This window comes from Heliconius melpomene, chromosome 12 (genome assembly GCF_056956725.1).
Source record: "Heliconius melpomene rosina isolate 202511_hmr_F chromosome 12, ASM5695672v1, whole genome shotgun sequence".
Lineage (NCBI taxonomy): Eukaryota > Metazoa > Arthropoda > Insecta > Lepidoptera > Nymphalidae > Heliconius > Heliconius melpomene.
Window position 1 is genome coordinate 8,400,616 of NC_140400.1, and position 22,404 is coordinate 8,423,019.

A 22,404-nucleotide genomic window follows, 5' to 3' on the forward strand; every position below is an offset into this window, starting at 1 on the left:
ATATTTTCTCATTTGCATATATTTCAATTTCAGTTAGAGGACGTTCAGCTGTACTCGAGTCCCAAATTTGAAGACCGACTGGTGACATTCTGTCAAACTTTGAGCAACCGTTCCTTCGGTAAATCCGAGGGTTTCACTACTGAGCCCGGTGAAGATAGTTCGTCTATACTTCATTTGGCTGCTGCTTTAGGTTATACGAAGCTTACCACTACTTTGTTACGTTGGAGGCAAGATGATAACAATTTAGCGTTAGATAAGGAAGTCAATTTGGGAGCGAGGGATTGTGATAATTGCACGCCTTTGGTAAGTTAGAGTAACTTTTAATTTTAATTGTGTCCCTGCACCACGACAGCCTCACAATCTTAAGGCTTGAAGCTTTTTTTTATTTAGAATAACCTTTGCGTAGGTCAGTCAGCGGAAAACTTCTGATGAAGCACAAATATATCAATAGTGTATACCATGTACCCTACCGTATTTTCAGACTATAACATAGTTTGAAACCATTCTTCTTTCGTTTTCACATCTCTGAATAGAGCGCAATCAGAAAGCAATCTTTACATGTAGCGTAACATCGTCTTTACATTCATTGATACACGCAGTATTTACTTAATAACTGCAGTCTCGCATACTATGTTCTCTTTAACGTAATATTAATATTTCGCAAATCTCACCAGATGGTAGCAAGTGCGCTGGGCCACACGGACACGGCGCTGGTGCTGGCACGGTGGAGCGCGGGCACGCGGCTGGAGGGAGGCGCGCGCGCGGCTTCGGCGGCGGCACGGCGTGCGGGTCACGCCCGCCTCGCCGCCGCGCTCGACCGCATACACCCGCCCACCGGCGACGCCGTGTTTAGACGACCTCATAGGTGGGCTTTGAATTGCTTCTACACAACACAAGTGATCCAAATGCTATAGAATGCTAAAAAAATACTTAAGAACAATTTCTTACATAAAGTAATTTGTCTTATACCAACAAATTATACGTTTTCTTTTATATTTCAGCTTGTCACAGAAAAGTAGAGCGGGAAGTTTGGAAAGCAACCTTGTCAAGAGACCGTCTATTGATAGCGGCATCAATATGGCGGATGCTTTCAGATCCAGCTCTGCGATTGATAAAAGTGACGGAAACTCATCTTCAAGGTATATATTTTTACTTTTTTTATAAAAACACGACGTTTGTGAGCTCGATTAGGGAATGAACTTCGATCTGGTAAAGAAATTAAAAAAAAAATACTTAAAACACAATGTCTCAAAAATTTGACACCAACTGGTTCCCCGGACATAGCGTTAAGCTGAAAAAAGAAGCTACTGTTAAGACACTCCTTTCTTCGCCTTTTACTCGATTTCGAAACGTCGCTTGTTGAGGGTTAGAACTCTGCACTGCACTGCCACGTGCAGTTGGTCTTACTAGAGCGGGGAAATGAAAATTATTTAGTAAGTTATTCTTTGAGTGATGATCAAATACAAAAGCATCTTGTTTGCGGTCAGGTAAAATTCTATTGCGGCATAAAACACAATCCAAACAAAAAAAGTTCTTCAATCTGAGCCAGTAGTTCCTCAGATTGGCACGTTTACCGATCAAGCTACTCAATTTATAACATTATTTATATAACTTTTTCAGATGGGAAAGGAGCATGTCGCTTCCTCTGGACTCAGACAATTCTGAAGACAGCCTTGGTGATATGAAACTTGGCCGACGTATGGACCTAGCTCTCTGTAAGTTTAAGCCTTTCTTACATTCATATCCATAGTCAGTTAATTTTTCATTTGCAAAAGATTATTTATTTTCATCGGCACGGCGCCTAATTTTTAAAGATCGACTTCGATCTCAACTTTAGTACCAATCGCGTTCATATTAATTTTGTTCAATTGTTATATTTTCGTTTTATTTTTTAGATCAAAATTATTATTGTTATTGATAATATGATTAGATTTTTTAGTATCTGTGTGATAGAAGAAAATTAAATATATCTTAGATTGGTCAAAATAAGCCAAAAGATAACTTTTGAAATAATAAATACTATTATTATTTTATGAGGACAACTTTCTTCTTTATAATAACAAATTTGTCCAATATTTGCAGGATTGTTAGTCCTAAATTGGATTAACATTACATTTACAGAAGATTTTAAAGACCTGCAAATAAATATATTATAAAATATTTAATATCAATAAATTTAATTATACATAGTAATATTTAAATAATAAATGAAATCTTCAATATATTTGATGAAATATCTTTAAACAAACGAAATAAAATTAAAAATGCATAACATAATGTTACACAGGAATCAATACCATCAAATTCCGTGTTTTAAGAAGTTTAAACGAATAGGTTTAAAGTCAAAGTAAAGTAGTGGGTGTATATCGGTGTGATGTATTTATCGCGCGCGCGCTCGCGTGTCGATCGTTGTCAGAGCTGACTTGTCCGTCCGTCCGTCAGGCGAGACGGCGCGCCGCTCGCCGCCCGCCGCCGTCGCGCGCCCGCTCCACGCTGCAGGTCAGTTGCGAACGAAACGGTATAGACTACCTGCCTAAAATCCCCACTCACTGGTGATTATATTTTTCAAAATGATTTGAGATGAAAATTGAATGGTTATTTAGGTTTTGTATTTGATAATTGTTATGTGAATGATGTTATCAAATCTGTTGATTATAATAATACTGCTATAGATACTAAAAACACGTAAAATTGTCATATAGACGGTTGATAAAGAAACAATTGGCTTTACGGCTAGTATACACTAGTGTTTATTAGGTGTTAAAGAGATTGGCTGTTAATGTGAGATCAGTGGAACTGTTCTATACCATTTCAAATCGCCAAACCTCCGCTCGAGTTGTATCGATGTTGTAAATGTTGTAGCTGCATGGCCGCTCCGGCCTCTCTTCCAACGTCGACTGTCTTTCTGTCGCAGTGTAGCTCCGTCATCGCTATCGGTAGACCACTTGTAGATTCTTCTATATCTACCCTGTCGAGCGGAGATGCCCCGGTGTTGTAGCTACCTGTACAAGTTGAACCGAATGATTATTTTATATCATACATTATTGAAATATTTTCATTTCTATATATTTTTTTTTTTGGTTTACAAATATTATTATTAAATCGAATAAAAAAATGCTATTTATTATATTAAAAACAATAAGCTTAAGCGAATCATTCGGTGTAACTTTTGGATGTTGTCCATCGATGTCGCTTTCAATGGTTCGTATTGGTCTATCCACAATCACTGTACTTCCAGACACAACAGTTTTAAGTGGTTTCCTATCTTCAATACAAACGTACACTCAACGCCTAATACAGAAGAAATATGTGAACTAAATTTCTATATCACCAAAAACAATGTTACACTGCATGATGCTCAATCGCTTGCATGAATCGATATTTATGTAATGGCTTTTTATGTGTAGTTAATTATACATACGCTATTAATTATTGGTAAGTATGCTTTCACCAAGGTTTCGTAATAAGGCACCCTCTGTATAAATTGTTGTTCATTTACTGGTTTTTTGTCGATGTCTTTTTTTATAATATTATGATTAAACTAACTGATGTTCCGTAGAAAATCTTTGCTAGTCAAACAAACAGTATTAAATGGGGAGAATGGGGTCAAATGGGAAGGTGTGACTGAATTGTTGTCTAGGAAATTGTTGTTTTCGAGATTCCACTATACCGATTGATTTCAGGGGAGCAGGATGACCGGGTATTCACGCTAGCCGAACAAATCATAGCTGCTATGCCAGAAAGAATAAAGGTAATTGTTGTATTTCATAACATTTACATATATTTAAAACTAAACGTGCTGTTGTTATAGCTATATATTATTAAAATTACAGTTGTAATTTTACGTGTTACGTTAAGAAGAAGAATTTAAAATGCAATTAGTTAGTAGATATTCTAGTTGCTTAGTAAAATATAATACTAAATATTAATCCTTCCATTTTATTTTACAAAAAAAAAATGTTTTTTTATAATTAATTCTGTAGAGGGTATTATTATGGGATACAAATATTACGAAACAAAACTATCAAGAAAAAAAGAATAACAATTTTAATATAATAGTCAAGAATGAGGTAAAAAGTATACAAGATTGCTATAACATATTTATGTACACATAAATGGCCATGGTTAACGAGTTTCATTTAAAATTATCGACTTCATATTTTAACTTAATCTTTCTTATAAACAGAACGAGAGTTCATCGCTTCTGAGCGGCTGCGACTTGGACAGCGGCGTGGGAGAGGACTCGCTCATCGTGCCATTACTCGATGATACCACTACATTCAGTAGTGATTTTAGTTTTGAGTTCTGCGATAATACTTACAGGTAAATAAAGATAATTTAAATTAATAACAGTAATACTTTAATGATATTCTTCCCAATTCTCGTATAAATAAAGCTATTTGAATTAAAATTTTAGAGAAACTAAGCATAATAGTAATAAGTTACTACGCTGTCTTGATTTTTTAAAACATTACGTGTTCGATGAAGTAAATCAATATTTCGTTTAACCAGATTAGGGAAATTACTATTGAAGATTCTATAACGAATGCTAGGAAATGAGAATAGGGTTATTTGCTAATAGTGTTTATCAGCCTTCTTCGTAAATTATCTCTTAATAACATTTGAAAAGTGACTATTGTCTTACACTATTAAATATATTTGATATATTTCTTTGAAATTTCAGCGAAATGCTTCAGCTTTAATTTTACCTAACATTGCAAAGGTTCCTCCAAACCCGTTCTGTAGATTTTATGTGAAAGAGTAACAAATATCCATCTTCACTAATTTTCACATTCATATTATTAGTAGAATAGACATAACTAAGTATAACGTTGAATAACTACATTTAGGTACTGTGGCGGTTCCACACCATGTTCATCCGGGTCAGTGTCCCCCGGGTCAGCGCTGTCCCCTCCACCAGCGTCACCGCGGTCAGCGTTGCCGACATCATCAGCCACTTTGCAGGAGTTCTTGAATACGACCACGCATTTCTCCAGTCTCACTTTAAATGGTAATGTGACATTTTTTTTTGCTTGTGGATCTAAATTCCATGTACACAAAATAAATAATAGAACTAAATAATTAAGAATAAATACTGACTCTTCTCAAAATAAATGATCATAGATTATATTTTTTTGTATGTCTTTATTCCGAAAGTATTTTGATTAACATAATGAAGGTCTCATTGATATAAAATTCTGTAATAAATCTTATAAGTAAATAAATAAATTATATTTATGAATACATCCACTCGAAGTTCAACTTTTTCTGTTTCCTTCAAGTTCAACCTTGATACAAAAGCCTTTATAAAATAATTTTAGACAAATAATGTGATGCTTGGCCAGGAATATGCTTTTAAATATTTTTTTGGTCACAGATCGTGAACAGCGCGAGTTATACTCCGCAGCCATAACCATCCAGAAGGCGTACCGTCAGTACCGCGGCCGACTCCTGCAGCGCCGCGCCGCTGCCGCCGCCATCACTATACAGAATTGTTACAGACGTTATAAGCAGGTCTGGTTTTTGCTTTTGTTTATACAATTGTATGCAAACTTATATATATGAAGACTACTCGAGGATATGAAATATTTTCTTTTTTCGAAAGCGAAAGCGAAAGCGCGTCGTTTAATTCCTGCGCACAAATCGCAATACCTTAGGGATCCGGCTTAAATTGGGTAAAGGAAGAATGTTAATGAGAACGGAGTTTCTGAATAATAAAGAAAAGTTGAAAATATATTTTTGATTTAAATAGAATATATTTTGAAACGAGACAGAGTGTTAACACTAAGTTCCTTCTGTTTTCCAACTTGCGATGTGGTAGAAAGAGAATGAAGCTTATCATAACTATAGCTAGTGTTCGAAAAAAACGGCCACGTGTAGTAAAAACTGCATTTAAATCAGTTAAGCCGTTTCATAGATATTAATTATAGGTATATTGTTAAATAATTAAGAAAACGCCGATCAGTTACGATTTCATTATAAGTATAGATAAAAATTATATGTATATGAAAAAAATGGTGTTTTTAGTAAATCCATTGTTTCAGTTCGCGTATTTGAAGCAGATGCACGCGGCGGCGACCGTCATACAGCGCGGGTATCGCTCTCACAGGGAGAGGCGACTCACCGCTACACCTATTAAGTGAGTAAAAATATTTTATTTATTTCTGTATGTATTTATTTTTGTCTGACTGTAAATGCGACGGTTGGAATGGACGGTTGGGGGAATGAATTATTTTCACTTTGCCATTCTAGTAACGAGACAAACCGCGGCGTTGAGTTCAGCCACTCGACACGCATTGTTTCGAACATTGAGTGGATAGTAGAACGAAGTGTCTTAAGTGTCACGTCGTTTCCTCCATATTTTTTCTACTTACCCTGTTATTTCCGGTAACGTAAAGCTACGAATAAAATACCTGTAAAGTTTGAGAACTTTCTAGTACTTACACGAGTCGTTCAAATGACATATCAATTGCTTTTGATACAATAATAATAAAAAAGGTTTTATTCTACAAATAAAATATAAATTCTGTCCTCTACAGTCCATATGAAACACAAAACAGTATGAAAAGTTAAATATTGTAACTAAAGTATTGTTCATATAAATAACTATTTTACAGGAGAACCTATTCTCAAAGACGTCAAAATCAAGCAGCGAGAAAAATACAACAATTTATGCGACAAACCAAGATCAAGTAAGTGTCATTATTCTAAAAAAATAAATAGACGAAAATAATTAAATTTAGTTTATTTCTTATATAAAAAAATATTAAAGAAAGAAGATATTCTCTATTAAATATTACATAGCATTCAGCTAAGTTTAATTATAAATAAAAATAATAATAAAAACCTATTAATAGTAACTTTATTTACATAAAAATAATTTATATTCAGTAACACTAACAATACCTAAACTAAAAGTTTCTCTATACGTAATTACTCCAGCAATAGAATAGGTGATAGAACATAGTGTTTTAACTCTCCATTCTCAATTAATAGCTCACTTGGTGACTTGTGAAATGAGTGACGGTATCTAACGCCGTTATCTATCTTTTCTTTTTAGTAGAAATCGAACCCACTATTACAGTCAAACAATTATCAACTCTACGACGATGATGCCAAGTTTTTTGCAGTCTTATGTACATTTTTATGCTGTAGACGCAATATTTACCACCGTAGTAGAAAAATAATGCTTCTTATTGCTTTAACACTGTATTTTGGTTAAGAATTTTACACTGAAGTAATTTTTAGGCATTTACATATTTAATTCTCATATAATAATAATGTCAATGTAATTTTAATAATAAAATGTGAGGTATTTGATAAATTGTTTGAATTGTTTGTAGATATAACAAGTATATTTTTTTAGTCTTGAAATGAATAGATGTAAATTGAAAAATATATTAATTAATAATAATATTATTTACAACAAACAAAGGACTAACAACTTATAAAATAATTCACATATTTTCTATTGAATTTACTTCAAGGTTACTTTAATTACATACTATAGCTTACATTGTCTATAATATTTATAGGCCAGGCTCATATAATTTTCCACATGTTTGCCCATTTCGTCCTTTGACTGGTTGAAATTGTTTACCAGAAACTAATATCGAAATTTCGTAACGGGATCCAAAGCCCTTCTCTATAGGGCGGAATAAAAGTGTAATATGAAATATGCGTGTATTGATTTTGGTATGTAATATAAGATTGTTTGGTGGATTCCTTGGGCTTATCAATTTATTTGTATGTATATTTATAAGTATGGAAACATTTTTGTTTTTAAAAAGAATAATAAGTATTAAAGTCACGGCGTTGAGTTACATCACTCATCTCGTAATGTCTCTATAACCTAGTGTTAAGACATTTCAATCTTTCCATCCGACTTCGAGACATTTCGTGTTGAGTGTCATATCTGAATGAAATACAGAAGTTTTGTATTAAAAATTCAACGTAGCAGGATTTGAACCTTGTCTATGAATTTTCAATGTCTGTGCAAATTACTTTTTTAAATTAAATGATGAGTTATACTTTTATGTACAAGTTTGTTATATAATTTCACGCTTCTAGTACTTGGGAGGAATTTACAACAACCGTAAGTAATTTATATTACAATTTTGACAAATTTCTGGATACATTTTTTTACGTTCATTTGTTCCTGTTATTATATAGGATAGATAGATAGATTTTTTTAATAGATACAATATCTTTAGTTTTATAATATTTAAAAAAATCTTTACAAGTAGCTTTACCTACTCTTACCGTTTGTTCAGAATTATTATAGATTAGGCGACGGAATTCAAGCTCGCATTTTATATTACATAATCAAGGAATAAGATTTGAATCTCAGTATAAAGCCTGTTTTCCACTGCCACAGAGAAATGAGTGGGTAATGCTTAGGCGGAACGGAATCCTTCTAAATAAAACAGGTTCTAAATTTCCACCAATAAAGAATAATGTATTTTGTAATTACTTCTCTCCGCTTCCTAGAACGTAGCAAGTTAATTTCAACTCTTCCTACGCGCTATATTATGGTTAATATCCAAGATCGTGATATTTTTCCACCCTTGCTGTAACAAATGATTAGGATCGTCACGTTCCATGATATGTGGTGGTGCACGTATTCCGTAAAAGATAACTTATTTTACCATCCGTTACCGAAATATTGATGTAAAGGCAAAATTTCTTATTAATTCATACAATATTACCTATATCAAAATTATGAAACGAATCTTTGGTAAATAGATGTTATATTTTTAGGTTTTAATATCAAATTACGTACTTTCTGACGAAATTATATGTGTTTTTATTTATTTTGATCAGGTTGCAGAGCGCACGAGCCGAAAACGTGAAGGTGGCCCGGCTCTGCCCGGGTGCCCGCCAAAACTCGCCGCGGCCCACCACCAGTACACACACGCCCAATAGGTAAAATTATCATATTATCAAATTCTTTCAAGTATTTGTTAAAAAAGTAATAAGTTACCCTTATAATTTAATAAATTTTTATTAATTTGTATTATTCATTTGTTAATCATACAATTTAAATACTACTTTACAATTTAATGGTAATAAAACAGACAAAATCAATCTACTCTTTTCAATACGCTTCTCACTTTCCATCCAATTATCTTGGAATGGAAAAGAAGAAATGGCGTTATGCCTCGATAAATAATACAATTTGCTTTGTTCTAGGATCATTGACTACTTAGCACCGGAATCGCCGATGGACGCAGATGATGATCTTCTTATCGAGCTTCTGTTTAAAATGTGACCTGACCCATTACATCGATGTAATTTAACTGCTTTCTAATTAAGTTATCACTCGTACATCTTCAATTAAAAATTTTGGAACTTAGCATGCATCAAAATCTAAATTATCTCTTCTTCCATTTTTCAAAATAAGTATAAAAACTGCCGGAGTCAGGATTTTAATTATTTTATAGGCGTTATATATTTATGATTTAAAATCATCACATCGGTTCAAAAACACATTACTGCCTTCTTCTAGTCATAGCAATATCCTTTTTACCTACCGAACTTATATTCCTCCAGCCTTCTTCCGTAGATCATTTGGAAGATGTAACTGAGGCTTTGGAAGATATAGAAAAAACTTATAACTGACTGCCTCATTCAAAGGCGTAAATTACGAATCGATATATAATAAGTTAGTAAAAGTTGTGCTTTTACTGATTTAATATCAGTTAAAACTGAATTGTCGTATGTGAGTGTCGCAGTTGGTTAACTATATTTATCATTGTATTCTTCTTAGGGTGTTTTAACCAGTTCACTATCTGCAATTGTTTCCATATTCTATCCTTGCACTTTTATTTGTACCTCGTTACTATTAATTGTTTTAAATGTCTTATTCGTGTTTGGCCTTTATTTCGTATTTGTGTTTAACTCTTCAGGTCATAGACAGGGTTATATTTAGTATAAATTTTATCGTATTTGTATTATATTTTCATAATGTATTTTTGAGAAATTTGTTTAGGGCGTTTATTGGAATCATATTTTTGAAAAAAAAGAACTCTAAATTGAATGTAATGTAATTTTCTTAGATCATCCGTTATATTGGCAACTTTAAACAAAATATTGAGAATCATCGACGGCACTACTTGAAAAAAAAATGTGCATTTACGATAGAATTGGAAAAAATAGTTTATTTTAAATTTACCACCCGCTTTCAATGCAAGGTTTCGAGATCGAGTCAAATCTTGGATTTCTTAGCTGTATTCATGATTTTCACGGTGGAGTTGAAAGTAAGTAGGTTAAGTACAAATTCAAATTATTAAAAAGCCACTGTTCTTATAAAGTAGATGCACTTAGCGTATAATACAATAAACCCGACGAGCTGTGAGTATTTCGAGATTTTATCGTATTTAAGAAAAAAAAGTACTTAGTTTTACTATTGGTCTAAAGTTTACCATATAGGTTTCATTCCAGCCTAATAGGTTAATTCTCTTTTAGTCGACGCAAGAATACGCATTTAGACGAATACCTGACGAAGAGATGAGATTGTTTCAGAATATTCCTATAAAATTTAGAATTATTTGAAAACATTACTCATAGTTTTAACTTTGGGATTGATTAATTTCTTATTTACAATTTCTTTATCTTAGATGAATTTATTTCAAAATGAACACTATAGTTTAAGTATTTAAATTCCCCCACCCCTAGTTCCTACTTCAATACCTATTACATTTATAATATTTAATAAATAAACAATTTAAAATTAGTTTATTAGATTAATAATTTTTGTTTTTAGATCTTCGATAAAGCTAAATGCTATAATAATCTAGCGTTCATGAAAAAAATAAGGTTGTGCACCACTTAATATAGAAATAAATACCTAAATATTCCCTTTTTCTGAATTCTCTGATATTTTAATGTAGTCGTATAGATATAGTTTAAGAGATTAGAAATAATCATAGCTTAACTAAGACGACGTGCTGCCGTCGAGATATTTTCGATTCGTATTTTTATAAAGCAAAAGTTACGAATGACTATGGTTGCTTTGCTTGTGCAGGGCCGTGGGACAGATTCCTTACTTACTTTGTACGCCACGTTTGTTTCTATACTTTTATTGACTTTCAATTAAATAATCTTAAAGAGGGCTTTATTTACATATGTTCCTGTCTTATAATTCTAATGTTTTACATCTGTTTTTGTTTTATCGGTTGGACTTGCATATTTTACAAGTTTGTTTGTTTTAATGAGATTTGTAAGGCCCGGAGTTGTCATATAGATATGGATTCATATATTATTAACAGTATTCCAATGGTTTGTCTTTATGTAATCAAGATAAAATAAAAACTGAATAGAAAACGTTAATAATATACATATATGTAGACGAAAACGACGAATGTAACGCGACGCAGTTCGAGAATAACCGTCCAGTTGTGGCGGCTTTTGCACCCTCTGGTGTTGTGATGAAGCAAAAGTCGCGAGACACGCGAAAACGACACGAGATTGAGTTTAGGGACGCGCGGGGTGTGGGGGTGCGGCAGAGTTGGCCAAATTTTAATTGAAATTAACAATAATAGATTAACAAGTAATCGTTCGTGCGGAATTCACAATTACCAATAAATTGGTAATTGTAATATAACAATTGCTAATAAATTCATTTACAATTAATAATTGTTGTGTAATAATTACCAATTAATTTACAAGTTTGTGATTTCCGTAGAAAGATATAATCACTAGTTAATATTTGTTGATTGCAATCAAAATTCACGCAATTTTAATGTGCGGGAAGGAGAGGGGTAGCGAGGGAGTGGGGGGTCACCCGAGGGCGCACGAATGCAACATGTACATTTTATATTTTTGGATTGCTAACTTTAAGATGTTATATTTATATATGTATATGTAGTGATGGCGGTACGAAACCAGTATTTCGAAATGTATTACGCCAAAAAGTTTTGATGTATTAATTTTCCAATGGAGTTCTCTCGTTTTTTCTTTCGTCGAATGGATAGTTCGTTTAGCTAGTGGTCATGTATGTATATATTTTTGGATAAAAGTGCACGATTGCTTTCGGAATGCCGATGATATAAATATAAATGGGGATGGCCGATAAGTATATAATGATGATGATGAAGAATATTTTTTATGGTAACGCTGAATTTCTGAAAGCAATAACAGTTGTTTTGTGGTAAAAATTTACTCCGATTTATAGAAAAAGAGTATTTTATTAACCACCACGATCGTCAAACAGTCGTTGATATATAGAACGCTTTTTAGTGTATCCGTAAAATGTGCTCTGGTTCATATAAAAAACTGAACGGTGACAGACGACGACGCAGCAAAAGTAACTCATTAGTTGACGCGTAAACGCTACTTAGTTGATCGGCTTGCTCGGGAACGTAGGGACAGTTCATTTAGACAAATCAAATTAAATATTTTAGCAAGTAAACATAGAATAATTATTATTTTCTTAGTGCCATAAAATCTATTTTAGAAAGGTTTACAGATGATGCATAGGCCGGTACGGCGGTTTTAGCGTTTTATAATAAAAATGACATTGAAAATTTGAAAAAAGCAACCGGAGCACATGTTTATGACACGCGTTAGTGATTGACCACAGCTAATACATAGCGCACTAGAAGTAGTATATAGTTAGAAAAATAATTACTTATATAAATGAAAATAAAAAGAAATCTTGAAATCTATACATAGAAATTAAATTTAAAAATTTAAATAATACTTTTTATTATTATATAAATAAGAAGCTTGTTCACACATTATAAAATCGTATTTAGAGTACATATAGTGTAATGAGACGGGATAACGAAATGAAACGACGATAGTGAGACTACGAGTGGTATTTTTGTTGTAGGGTGGGCTTTTGCGGGTTCTCTGTGTTTGCATGAGAAAGAAAAATGTGTATTATATTCTTTTAGGTAAATTATTACTTCATTGCTATTAGTTTTTACATGAAAAATTAATTGGTATGTTTTTAATATAATAATGATTATTTTATACATATAACTTTATTATCATTGAAAAAAATATATATAAATTTTGGAAATAAACATTTTTATTTATTATTATAACGTATAAGATAAAACACGGCGAAGAGTTCCGCCACTCAAAAATACATTGTATCGGACTCAAGCGGAAAGCGGAGAATAGAGTGGCACGTGTGAAGCATAAAAAATAGCAATATAATATTTTAGTTTTTCTAAGAAATTTTAAACTTTTATGTAAACACAGAAGCTACCTGTCAATACCAGTATTTTGATTGTTTATACGCCAAAGGCGAGTTTATTTACTGTTGTGATAAAAGTTGCAAGAACGTTGATTTAATGCTAACGAGTATTATATTTTTAGATTTAAGTAGAATTGTTTTAGCCATTCATAGTATTCATTGTTTATGCGGTAGCTTGCTTGTATAGTACAATACAGATGATATTTTGTTAATAATATGCTTTTTAATATTGTAATTTAAACAAATTGTTGTTTGTAATTTAATGTTTTTGTTTTATTTAATAATGTTTGATTTTTGAAGTGACAAAATATCAACTGTTTGTGTTATTATAATTTTAAATTTAAAGCCTGCCTACGTATAATATTGCATATCACTTAGATATTATGTATTTATAAAGATTTTCATCGCGTTGTTTTATTGTTTTTGTTTTACTTATAAAACGCTAGCTAATTGTTTTTACGGTTATACTTAAATTGTTTGAATAGGGTTGTAAGTTTATATAATTATAAATGCCTTTTTTGTTTAGATGAAATGTTGAATCGATAATTGTTTTTTATTTTTAATACCTACTAAATATATTTTAATTTTTAATTGTTGTTAGAAATATTGTTTGATTGTTTTTGTTTATTGTGCAATTTTGATTGTTTGCTGTTGTTTGTTTTTTTAACATTATGACCCTATTTTTATAATGAAAACTAGTAATGTTGCTTCAAACAATTTTTATATTGTAGCATATACGTATTTGATAGCAAATTTTTATGAGGTTATTTTTTAATATTTAAAATATAATGAAACTTAATTTGTATGCCATTGTAATCGTTATAAATTAGTTTTTTCTCTTTAGTGAAAGAGAGTGTAAAAAGTTGTTATGTACTGCCAGATTGAGGTTTTAACACCAAATTATGCGAGAATTTCGTCGATAAGGTTTGTATACTGTCATGGAACGATTTTACTTTCCTATATAAGAATGAATATAATTGCTAATTTGATCTTTTCCTGTTTCTTTTGCTATTATAAAACATTTGTTTAAGGAAATATCAAATTAGCGATTTATTTTATTGACCTATGAATTTGAATAGATTTCTATTCATATGTCGTATTTATTGCTAACCGGAAGTGGGTCGGTTGATTGGTATCGATTCTATCCGGATAGTTTTTATTGAAAATCGTTTCTCTTGCTTGAACTGAAATAAAAGTTACTAAAAGAAAATTATAAAAAAAATATGAATTATCTAACATCTTTCGTCCTTTAATTGTATTTAATGGAATTTCGGTTTTTTATTTTTATTTAATTATACAAAAACATATTGTGCAATAAAGAAATTGGTGTAACAAATAATATTTTTGTAACGGATTTAGTTTTAATTTTTTTTTAATTTCATAGTATACGAGAAATTGCTTTTAGAATTGTTTGTTGTGAATTGTATTTTACATATACATAATATATAATATTATTTATTTTTGTTAAAGACATAAAATAATTGAAATATATTTCTTAAAAAATATTTTTGCACTACAATTGTAAGAATGGAGTGATCTGGTTTATTTAAAATACAATTTTCTTTTCTAACAAACAACTAAAATAACAATAAATATGTTAAAAAAAACTAAAAAACAAACAAAATATTAAAAAGTACAAAATACCAAAACCTATAAGGGTTATACAATATGCTTGGAACTTTAAATTATATGAGTATAAAGTAGAGAAGCTTACTAGTAACCTTTGAAGAGTTCCACTGTTCAGGCCTTGACTCCATCATCAGACCAGCTCGATGATAACATACTAATCTATTGTCGTCAAATTCAATTCATTAGATCTTATTACACAATTTTATCAGATATTATTTTATTTAATAAAAAAACTGCTGAATTATTTTTTTTTCTAATATCATTTGTTCATTTGTTTCGTGTTTTCGTATTATAATAAAATATATATCGATCACTCCAAAATACAATTCACTTCTATCGCTCATTTGGTGCAAAATGACGTAATTGCACTTTTTGAGAAACAAGTAAAATATATCATCAATATATGGGAAATGACTTTACAATATTTCATAGATTTTTTTGGCAAGTGCAAATACGTCAAAGGAACGATATATTCATTGTGTACTTACTTATAAATAATATTATTTTTTTATTTGAAAGCGTTGTTGAAATTTTTAACAGAACGTTGGGCATCAACTACGAAACGCTAGTCTGTACTTCGACAAAAAATAATCTTCCTTTGTAATTATTATAATCTATAAACACTACAAAATTGTGATTTAAAGCAATTTAAAATATTACTGCTGATTAAATAGTTTTGTGTTTGATTTTTTCTCCTGCCATTTGTCTCCTTTTACGTAGGTACATAGATATTTTGAATTATTATAATTTTTCATCTAATATACAAGTAATTTTTGCATTATAATAAAAAAAAAATGAGTGAACTAAACTTAGTGGTTATGAGTTCAATTCCTACACGAATGAGTTATTTTTTTCGCTCTGTAACTCAACATGCTATTTTATTAAAAATTGACCGGTACGTAGGGTCTTAACTCTATGTTCTCTCTGTCTACCCTGCTATATACGGGGTAAAGAATAAACTATTTTTTTAATATGAATTCTATTATTGAAATTTAACAATGATTTCAAAATGAGAAGACTTCTCAAGTTGTTTTCAGTCGCAATAAAATTATAGTAAAATGTAAAGATAATGTCTCGAAAATTGGTTGTGGATAAACGGAATTTCTATATACAAGATACAAAATAATAGGTAACTACGCAAGATTTATTGTCTTCTATAATCACGTTTTTGCTATACTTTCCTGTAATCCAAAAACCTTCCAATAATTTATTCCTATCCTACAGGTACAATTAGATTAGATAACACATATGCTTGAGTAGATAGGGTAAAGGAATGGAATCTTTAATAATTTCAACACACTTCAATTTTAATTTCTGAATTCGAGACATTAAGTGTTGAGTGTCTGAACTCACCTTCGCGTTTTGTATACCAGAGAGAGAAAATGATTATACAATCCCCCGACTGGGATCACCTGTTGGTTCTTACATCTCTATTTTCTTACACAATATATCAGGTTTCAGTAAAATGACAAATAAAAATACTTCCCAATTATACTTAACATTCCGTTCTCTCCCCCGTTGACAGTGCACGCGCTTTCCCTTGTTACCAAACCGAGGAAATGAAAATATTAAATGTTTCATTTCGTCGAGTATTCATCGAACACAGAACCTATCGTGTTTACAGACACACTTGTACCACTGTGCCGCGAGGGCCTCATACAGGTATATAATAATTAATTACAACTATTTGCATCCACCTCACTATACAATCGTTTGTCATTACATATTAGATACGTGATCGGTGGGAGATATTGAGTCTTGCAGATTACTCCAGGTAATGGCAACATTAATATGCTACAAGCACGCACGCATTAGAAATGGTCATTAATTAATTGGTTTATCTTTTATGTATATATATTTAAATATTATATATGTATTGGTGTTAATTGGAATTGGCTTAATATTAGGTTACTAGGTTCCCTCTGCCTATCCTGCTATATGCGGAATACAGTGTGAAATTAAAAAAAATCCAAATATTAGGTATTGTGAGTTCGATTTCCAATCACAGGCATTAATTTAATACTTAATTGAATATTTAACTGTATTTAAATATCAATTTCGTCATATACCTTAGTTGCAAAATTAATTTTTATATATAGACTAGATAATATGATTCCCAGTTAGGAATAATTAAAAACTAACATTTTTATAAAAAAACAATTTATTATCAAAAAATCTATTAAATTAACATAATTTACTGGGTAATATAATCAATCGTAGACAGGTTTCATCGGAGAAATCCTATACGGCGCCTGTAAAACCGCAGGCAGTTGCACTTTACTTGGTACTTGCATAGGACTGTTATAGAAATAGTTTGCTTGACTGGAACTTGGCAGGCGAAGGATTTGTGGCGTTAAAGGCACTATCGGCCTAGCTGCAGCTTCTGTGAAGTATTTCTCATGAACATCCAACCATCTTTGTACCTAAAATAATTTAAATTATTTGAGCATCTAGAAATTAGTATCTAGAAATATTTACCAAGGTTTTCTCCTGGCCTTCATTAGATTTCGTTTTTTGCATGAAATTTAAATATTTAAAAAACAACACAGTTTTGTCTGTATATGAAGATATAATTATTTTCAAATAAAAAAAAAACAAAGAATGCAATTAAGAAAAAAAAATAATAAAAAAAAATACAGTCGAATTGATAACTTCCTTTTCTTACAGAACTCGGTTAAAAAATTGGTTAGTTTTCTTCTTATATCTGTATAATAATCTTTCTATTAAATATAAATAAAAAATATATATTAAGTAAAAAAATTACAGTTCTAAAAAGTATTAGTATTTTATATTTTCTATAAACTTCTATATAAGCACTATAGGAGAGTATTACAAGCATTATTTGCAAATCTTGAAGATACAAAAAAGTGCTCGTCACCGCGATTATTGCATTCTTCGTTGAAATGAAACGGCGATGTTTTAGAATTTGCAGGCATCTAAAGCTTTAAGCGATTTTTATTGAAAATCTTAGAAGCTATTAAATTAAAAACAAACTAAAATGCATTTAAAGTGCGATTTTCTTGATATTTTACGTTAAATAAATAAATTAAACTAAGTTTAATAAAATAAATGAAGATATCTCATGGCTCTATAGTGCTACAGTTTCAAAGTGAGGATGAGATCTATAAACAAGATTCAAATTTCAATAGAAATAGAGTACCTAAACTAATTAAGTAAATCTTTATTTTATAAATAAACATTTACTTAATTTTGCTCTAACGATGGTATTAGGTTTCACGAAGAAGTCGTAGCAGAGAAAATCTATTGTGAAGAAGAGAATCACAATTAGAAAATCAGAATTTGCTTGTAGAGTGACGGAATTCAATCAAATAATTTATTTCCACAAGTAAGAAACGAACCCATAACCATCATGTTTTCTGTCAGGAATACCATAACGCACCACAAAAGCTTAGTCTTAGATAATAAAAGATTAAAATTAACTTACGTATTGGCATCGACAGACTGGTGTGCACTCTTGAGCAAATGGCATTATGTACAAATTATATAACAAAGAAATTCAACTGATTTTCACAAAGAGTTATATATATAACCTATATAGTTATAACCCAAAGTTATATATAACTAGAACTATTTTTCACTAAGCTCACAACCTAATGAAAATTTTAAAAGTTTACTTATTTTTTTATGTCAAAATTCTTCTTCTCTTTAACTTGTAAGGTCTGGTCACTGTCACTCCTTTCTTTACTTTGAACTATTATTTTATATTACTTCTATTAATAAATACTCTTTAGTAAATATTAACTCATTTACTAACAACTTTAAGCCTTAATTAGTTAATGATTTTGGGTGTCAATTAGTGAAATTATGAATATTGTCTTGGCTTTTTGTTTTTAAGCTATGATTTGTCAAAATAAGATGTTTATGTATTTCTAACGACTTATCTTTTGTGCTTTAATAGTTATTCATATAATTAATAATAATAGTTTTAAATTGATTGGATTTATATTTAACTCAGAAAGGTAATGAAGTACTGAGAAAACAAAATATAAAAAAATCTATTAGTTTTTTGATTTTTTTAGCTTCACGCTGTACCTGGCATATAGCAGGGTAGGCAGAGGGGATCTAGGGAACCTAATATTAAGGCACCCAGTTCCCATTTTGACACTTTCTATTACCCACTTTCCACTCCACTTTTCCCGATTTCTTGAGACGTGTTAAGACGTGTTGAGTGGCGGAACTGAACGCCACGTTTTACTTAGCTTAGCTTAGTGAGTGAGTGTGGAAATATTAAATATAACATTTTCCCGAGTGGGAATCGAACCGACAACCGTCGCGTTTACAGTCACAGCCTTGTGCCACCGTTCTACGACGGCCTCAATTATTTATTTAGCCAAATAATGAATATCAACGAAATAATTTTACTCTAAATCAATTTTAATCTTGTCACCGTTTCATTCATTTAGCGTATAATGTATCTATAGATAACAAAAAAATTCTTCGTATTTTTACCCATTTTATAACTGGTCACTGAAGTGCTTTACTCTGGCGTCCTTTTATCAATGATTTGGGACTGTTTTTAACGATATAGCGATATTTTACGGTGTGAAGTATAATTTAGGGTCAATTTTTTAAAATAAAATGCTAATAATTTGTTTAATCGTTTGTCGTATTTACCATACTGCGCGACGAAAAGGAAGGTAATGTGTTTATCAGATTGTGTGTATGGATGTTTGTTTCTAGGTGGCTTTGTAGACGTAATACCGTGTACCGTTTGTAGAGACGTAATAGTATTGACCGGTGTTGATGATTCTTAAGTCAATCAATCTAATGTTGCCTTGCAGAACACAACGTCGCGCTTTTCCTTGTTACTAGAGCGAGGATATGAAAGTATTAAATATATAATTTCCTCGAATGAGAATCGAACTCATAACTTGTTGCATATTATTTAATTATTTTATTAGGATCATGTTCTGAGTTGCATTCCATGTGGGAGAACGAATTATTTCCATTACTTCGCTCTGGTAACAAGGCGAAGGCGTTGAGTTCCACCACTCAACACGCAATTCCTCAAAAATCGTACGTACATGGCGAGAGTGTTTTAACACTGACATCACTCCATCTACCTTGTTTTAAATGATATACCTACTAAATGAAGCATACAATGAGAAAATATAAAAATGATGCATTTAAAAGCATATTTTCATTCATTTCTGCGCTGCATGAAGTAACGTTGTTACGTGTAATTGTATTTTCACGGCTCTATTTAAACTTTAATTCCAGTTAGGTACGCGAAACTTTGTTCTGCAGTCGTGAACTTTGTTTGAACTACACTACTAGAGTACTTTTGTTAAAGTAATTACTTATTTGTACTAAAATAATAATTTAATTTAAGATATTTCGATATATATTTGATAAATAAGATATTAATATTATAATTATATTATAATTAATGATGAATGGATTTTTAATAATAAGTAGATACGAGTAAAGATTAACTTAGAAATATTCACATTATTTTTATATCTCTCAAGACTTCCTTCCTAACTTTCCTCTTTTCAAAACGTTAAGTGGCGTATTTCAACGTTTGTTTAAAAAGACTGTGAGTTCGATTCCCTTGGAGAAATAATAATTTTAATTCCTTCGCTCTAGTCCACAATCACCGCATTTACTAGACAGTATTAAAATCTATAATAAAATATAGACATTATTCTCAATAAGAGTAGAATTTATCTTTCAATATTAGAATTGAAGTTCGCAGCTTCATTTTAAACTTGCTGTCTCTTTGGTCACGTCGTCATGGTTACTGCACGTCTTGGAATGTATGGTGTAAGTTTGGAAAATTATTGTAATAAACGAGTATGCTCCTATGTTATAAAATTCCTGAGATATGTACATAGCACCATTTCAAGACAATATAGCACATTGCGATGGTTGTGGGTTCAAATCCCACTCAGGGATGTGAATTATTTTTATGTACTCTCTGATAGACAAGTCTTAATGCAGGTATGCAAAGTATGACTGTAAACAACTGGTAGTGAGTTCGATAATTACTCGGGTAAATGAAATATTTGTCTAAATTTCTATTTCCATTTCTTCACTCTGGTGAAGTTCGTGCGGCGTTGAGTTCCGCTACTCAACACGCTATGCCTCTAAAATGCGGAAAGTAGGAAACGGAGTGTCTTAACAATAGGTTCCATCTGCTTAGCCTGCTGTGTGCGGGTTACAGCGTGAAGCTGATTTGATAAACAATGTTTGAAGTTAAGTTCCAATATGCAGAGATTTTAATTTTTTTTAACACTAGAGAAAACCTCCTGTTTATCCTACTTTATGCGTGATAAAGCGGGAATGTGTTTTTGTATGAATTTACTTAAAAAAGTTAAAATCGCTGTCTCTTATACTTTATTCACATTTCTAAGAGAGCTTTAGACACAAAACTAGTGTAAAGTTTCAAATGACTTCGTTGTTTTTCTAAGCTTTAACGTCCAAGGACGGTTGTTACTTTTGACTTAGTTTTTTTTGAGTAATTTGTATTATTTTTTAAGCAAGTATCTGTCATTATTGGGAAGATTGTAACTACGATGGACAACGGGGAACGTAAACAATAACACAATTTCTCTAGAATGGATGGTGGTTCCTTGGATTTTGCATTGGGTTTCATGTTTGCCAATCAAGATTTTTAATCAAATATCGGTGTTAAGTTCAATCACTTAATATATCTTCGAAATAAAGCCGAAAGTTGCCTTTACAATATTATAATATGTACATTAAGTAAAAACTTATCTATGCAAATTTAATTAGATTTTTTTAAAATTCTAAACAAATATATTAAATTGCCTCACTCGATCACTTTTGTTAGCTTCACGGTGTATCTCGCATATAGCAAGTTAGGCCAGGACCAGGGGATCTAGTGCTAAGACACTCCGCTCAATTCATTCTCCCGAATAGGAATCGAACCCACAATCATCGCATTTACAACATCTCACCATAACCTTATAACGAATACATTTTGATTCAAATTAAAAACTTCACAGCTTCATTTGACTAAGGTGTAAAAAAAATTCAATTTGCAATAAAAAATCCGCTCTAATTAACCTCGAGGGACCTTTCAAAGCGTTTTCTTTAATAAGGTGTCGACTAATGTTTTATGACCTCACTGTGATATATATCTATATTGCTTTTTTAACAAAGTAGGTACCTGTAGAGTTAGATGTAGTGTTAAGACACTCCATTCTTAGGTTTACAACCGGCTTTAAGATATTGTGTGATTAAAAAAATCTAATTTTAGCTTCACATTGCACAAAGTAGGGGAGGCAGAAGGAACCTGGGAACCTAGCGTTAAGACACTCCGTTTCTATTGAGTTACTTCTGTTTCCCACTCTTCGTCGAATTTTCGAGGCACTGCTAAGTGGCAAAACATGGTCTTCTATTATGATAATTTCAACAGTTTGATCTATATTTGTCAAGTATTAGCTTACCTACAGCTTTATCACCGAAGTCAAATGGGAATAAGTAATACTATGTCTTGAATATTTTCCTATTTCCAAGTGGCATGGCTCACCTGGACATCTTTATATGGTTTCTAATAAAGCATTCGAGAGACAACGAAG

At 31.4% G+C, this 22,404-nt stretch overlaps 1 protein-coding gene and 1 long non-coding RNA gene across 2 annotated transcripts in view; one reads left to right on the plus strand and one right to left on the minus strand.

Annotated features, from left to right (window-relative positions):
- Camta (Calmodulin-binding transcription activator) overlaps positions 1 to 15,509 on the plus strand; it is a 144,701-nt gene extending 129,192 nt beyond the window's left edge. Inside the window, exons 12-24 of the mRNA XM_085194270.1 lie at positions 34 to 303; positions 675 to 865; positions 1,002 to 1,139; positions 1,621 to 1,715; positions 2,443 to 2,499; positions 3,684 to 3,751; positions 4,187 to 4,323; positions 4,851 to 5,011; positions 5,378 to 5,514; positions 6,045 to 6,139; positions 6,618 to 6,692; positions 8,824 to 8,925; positions 9,193 to 15,509. Of these exons, the coding sequence (XP_085050396.1) occupies positions 34 to 303; positions 675 to 865; positions 1,002 to 1,139; positions 1,621 to 1,715; positions 2,443 to 2,499; positions 3,684 to 3,751; positions 4,187 to 4,323; positions 4,851 to 5,011; positions 5,378 to 5,514; positions 6,045 to 6,139; positions 6,618 to 6,692; positions 8,824 to 8,925; positions 9,193 to 9,271 (1,605 nt within the window). The 3' untranslated portion in view covers positions 9,272 to 15,509. The remainder of the gene's footprint in view (positions 1 to 33; positions 304 to 674; positions 866 to 1,001; positions 1,140 to 1,620; positions 1,716 to 2,442; positions 2,500 to 3,683; positions 3,752 to 4,186; positions 4,324 to 4,850; positions 5,012 to 5,377; positions 5,515 to 6,044; positions 6,140 to 6,617; positions 6,693 to 8,823; positions 8,926 to 9,192) is intronic.
- A 1,511-nt stretch (positions 15,510 to 17,020) lies between these two features.
- Positions 17,021 to 18,382, minus strand: LOC146533746 (uncharacterized). Its single transcript, XR_014878546.1, has 2 exons — positions 18,282 to 18,382; positions 17,021 to 17,259 (listed from the first exon to the last, which is right to left on the minus strand). It is a non-coding gene; the product is annotated as an uncharacterized LOC146533746 (long non-coding RNA).
- Positions 18,383 to 22,404: the final 4,022 nt, after the last annotated feature.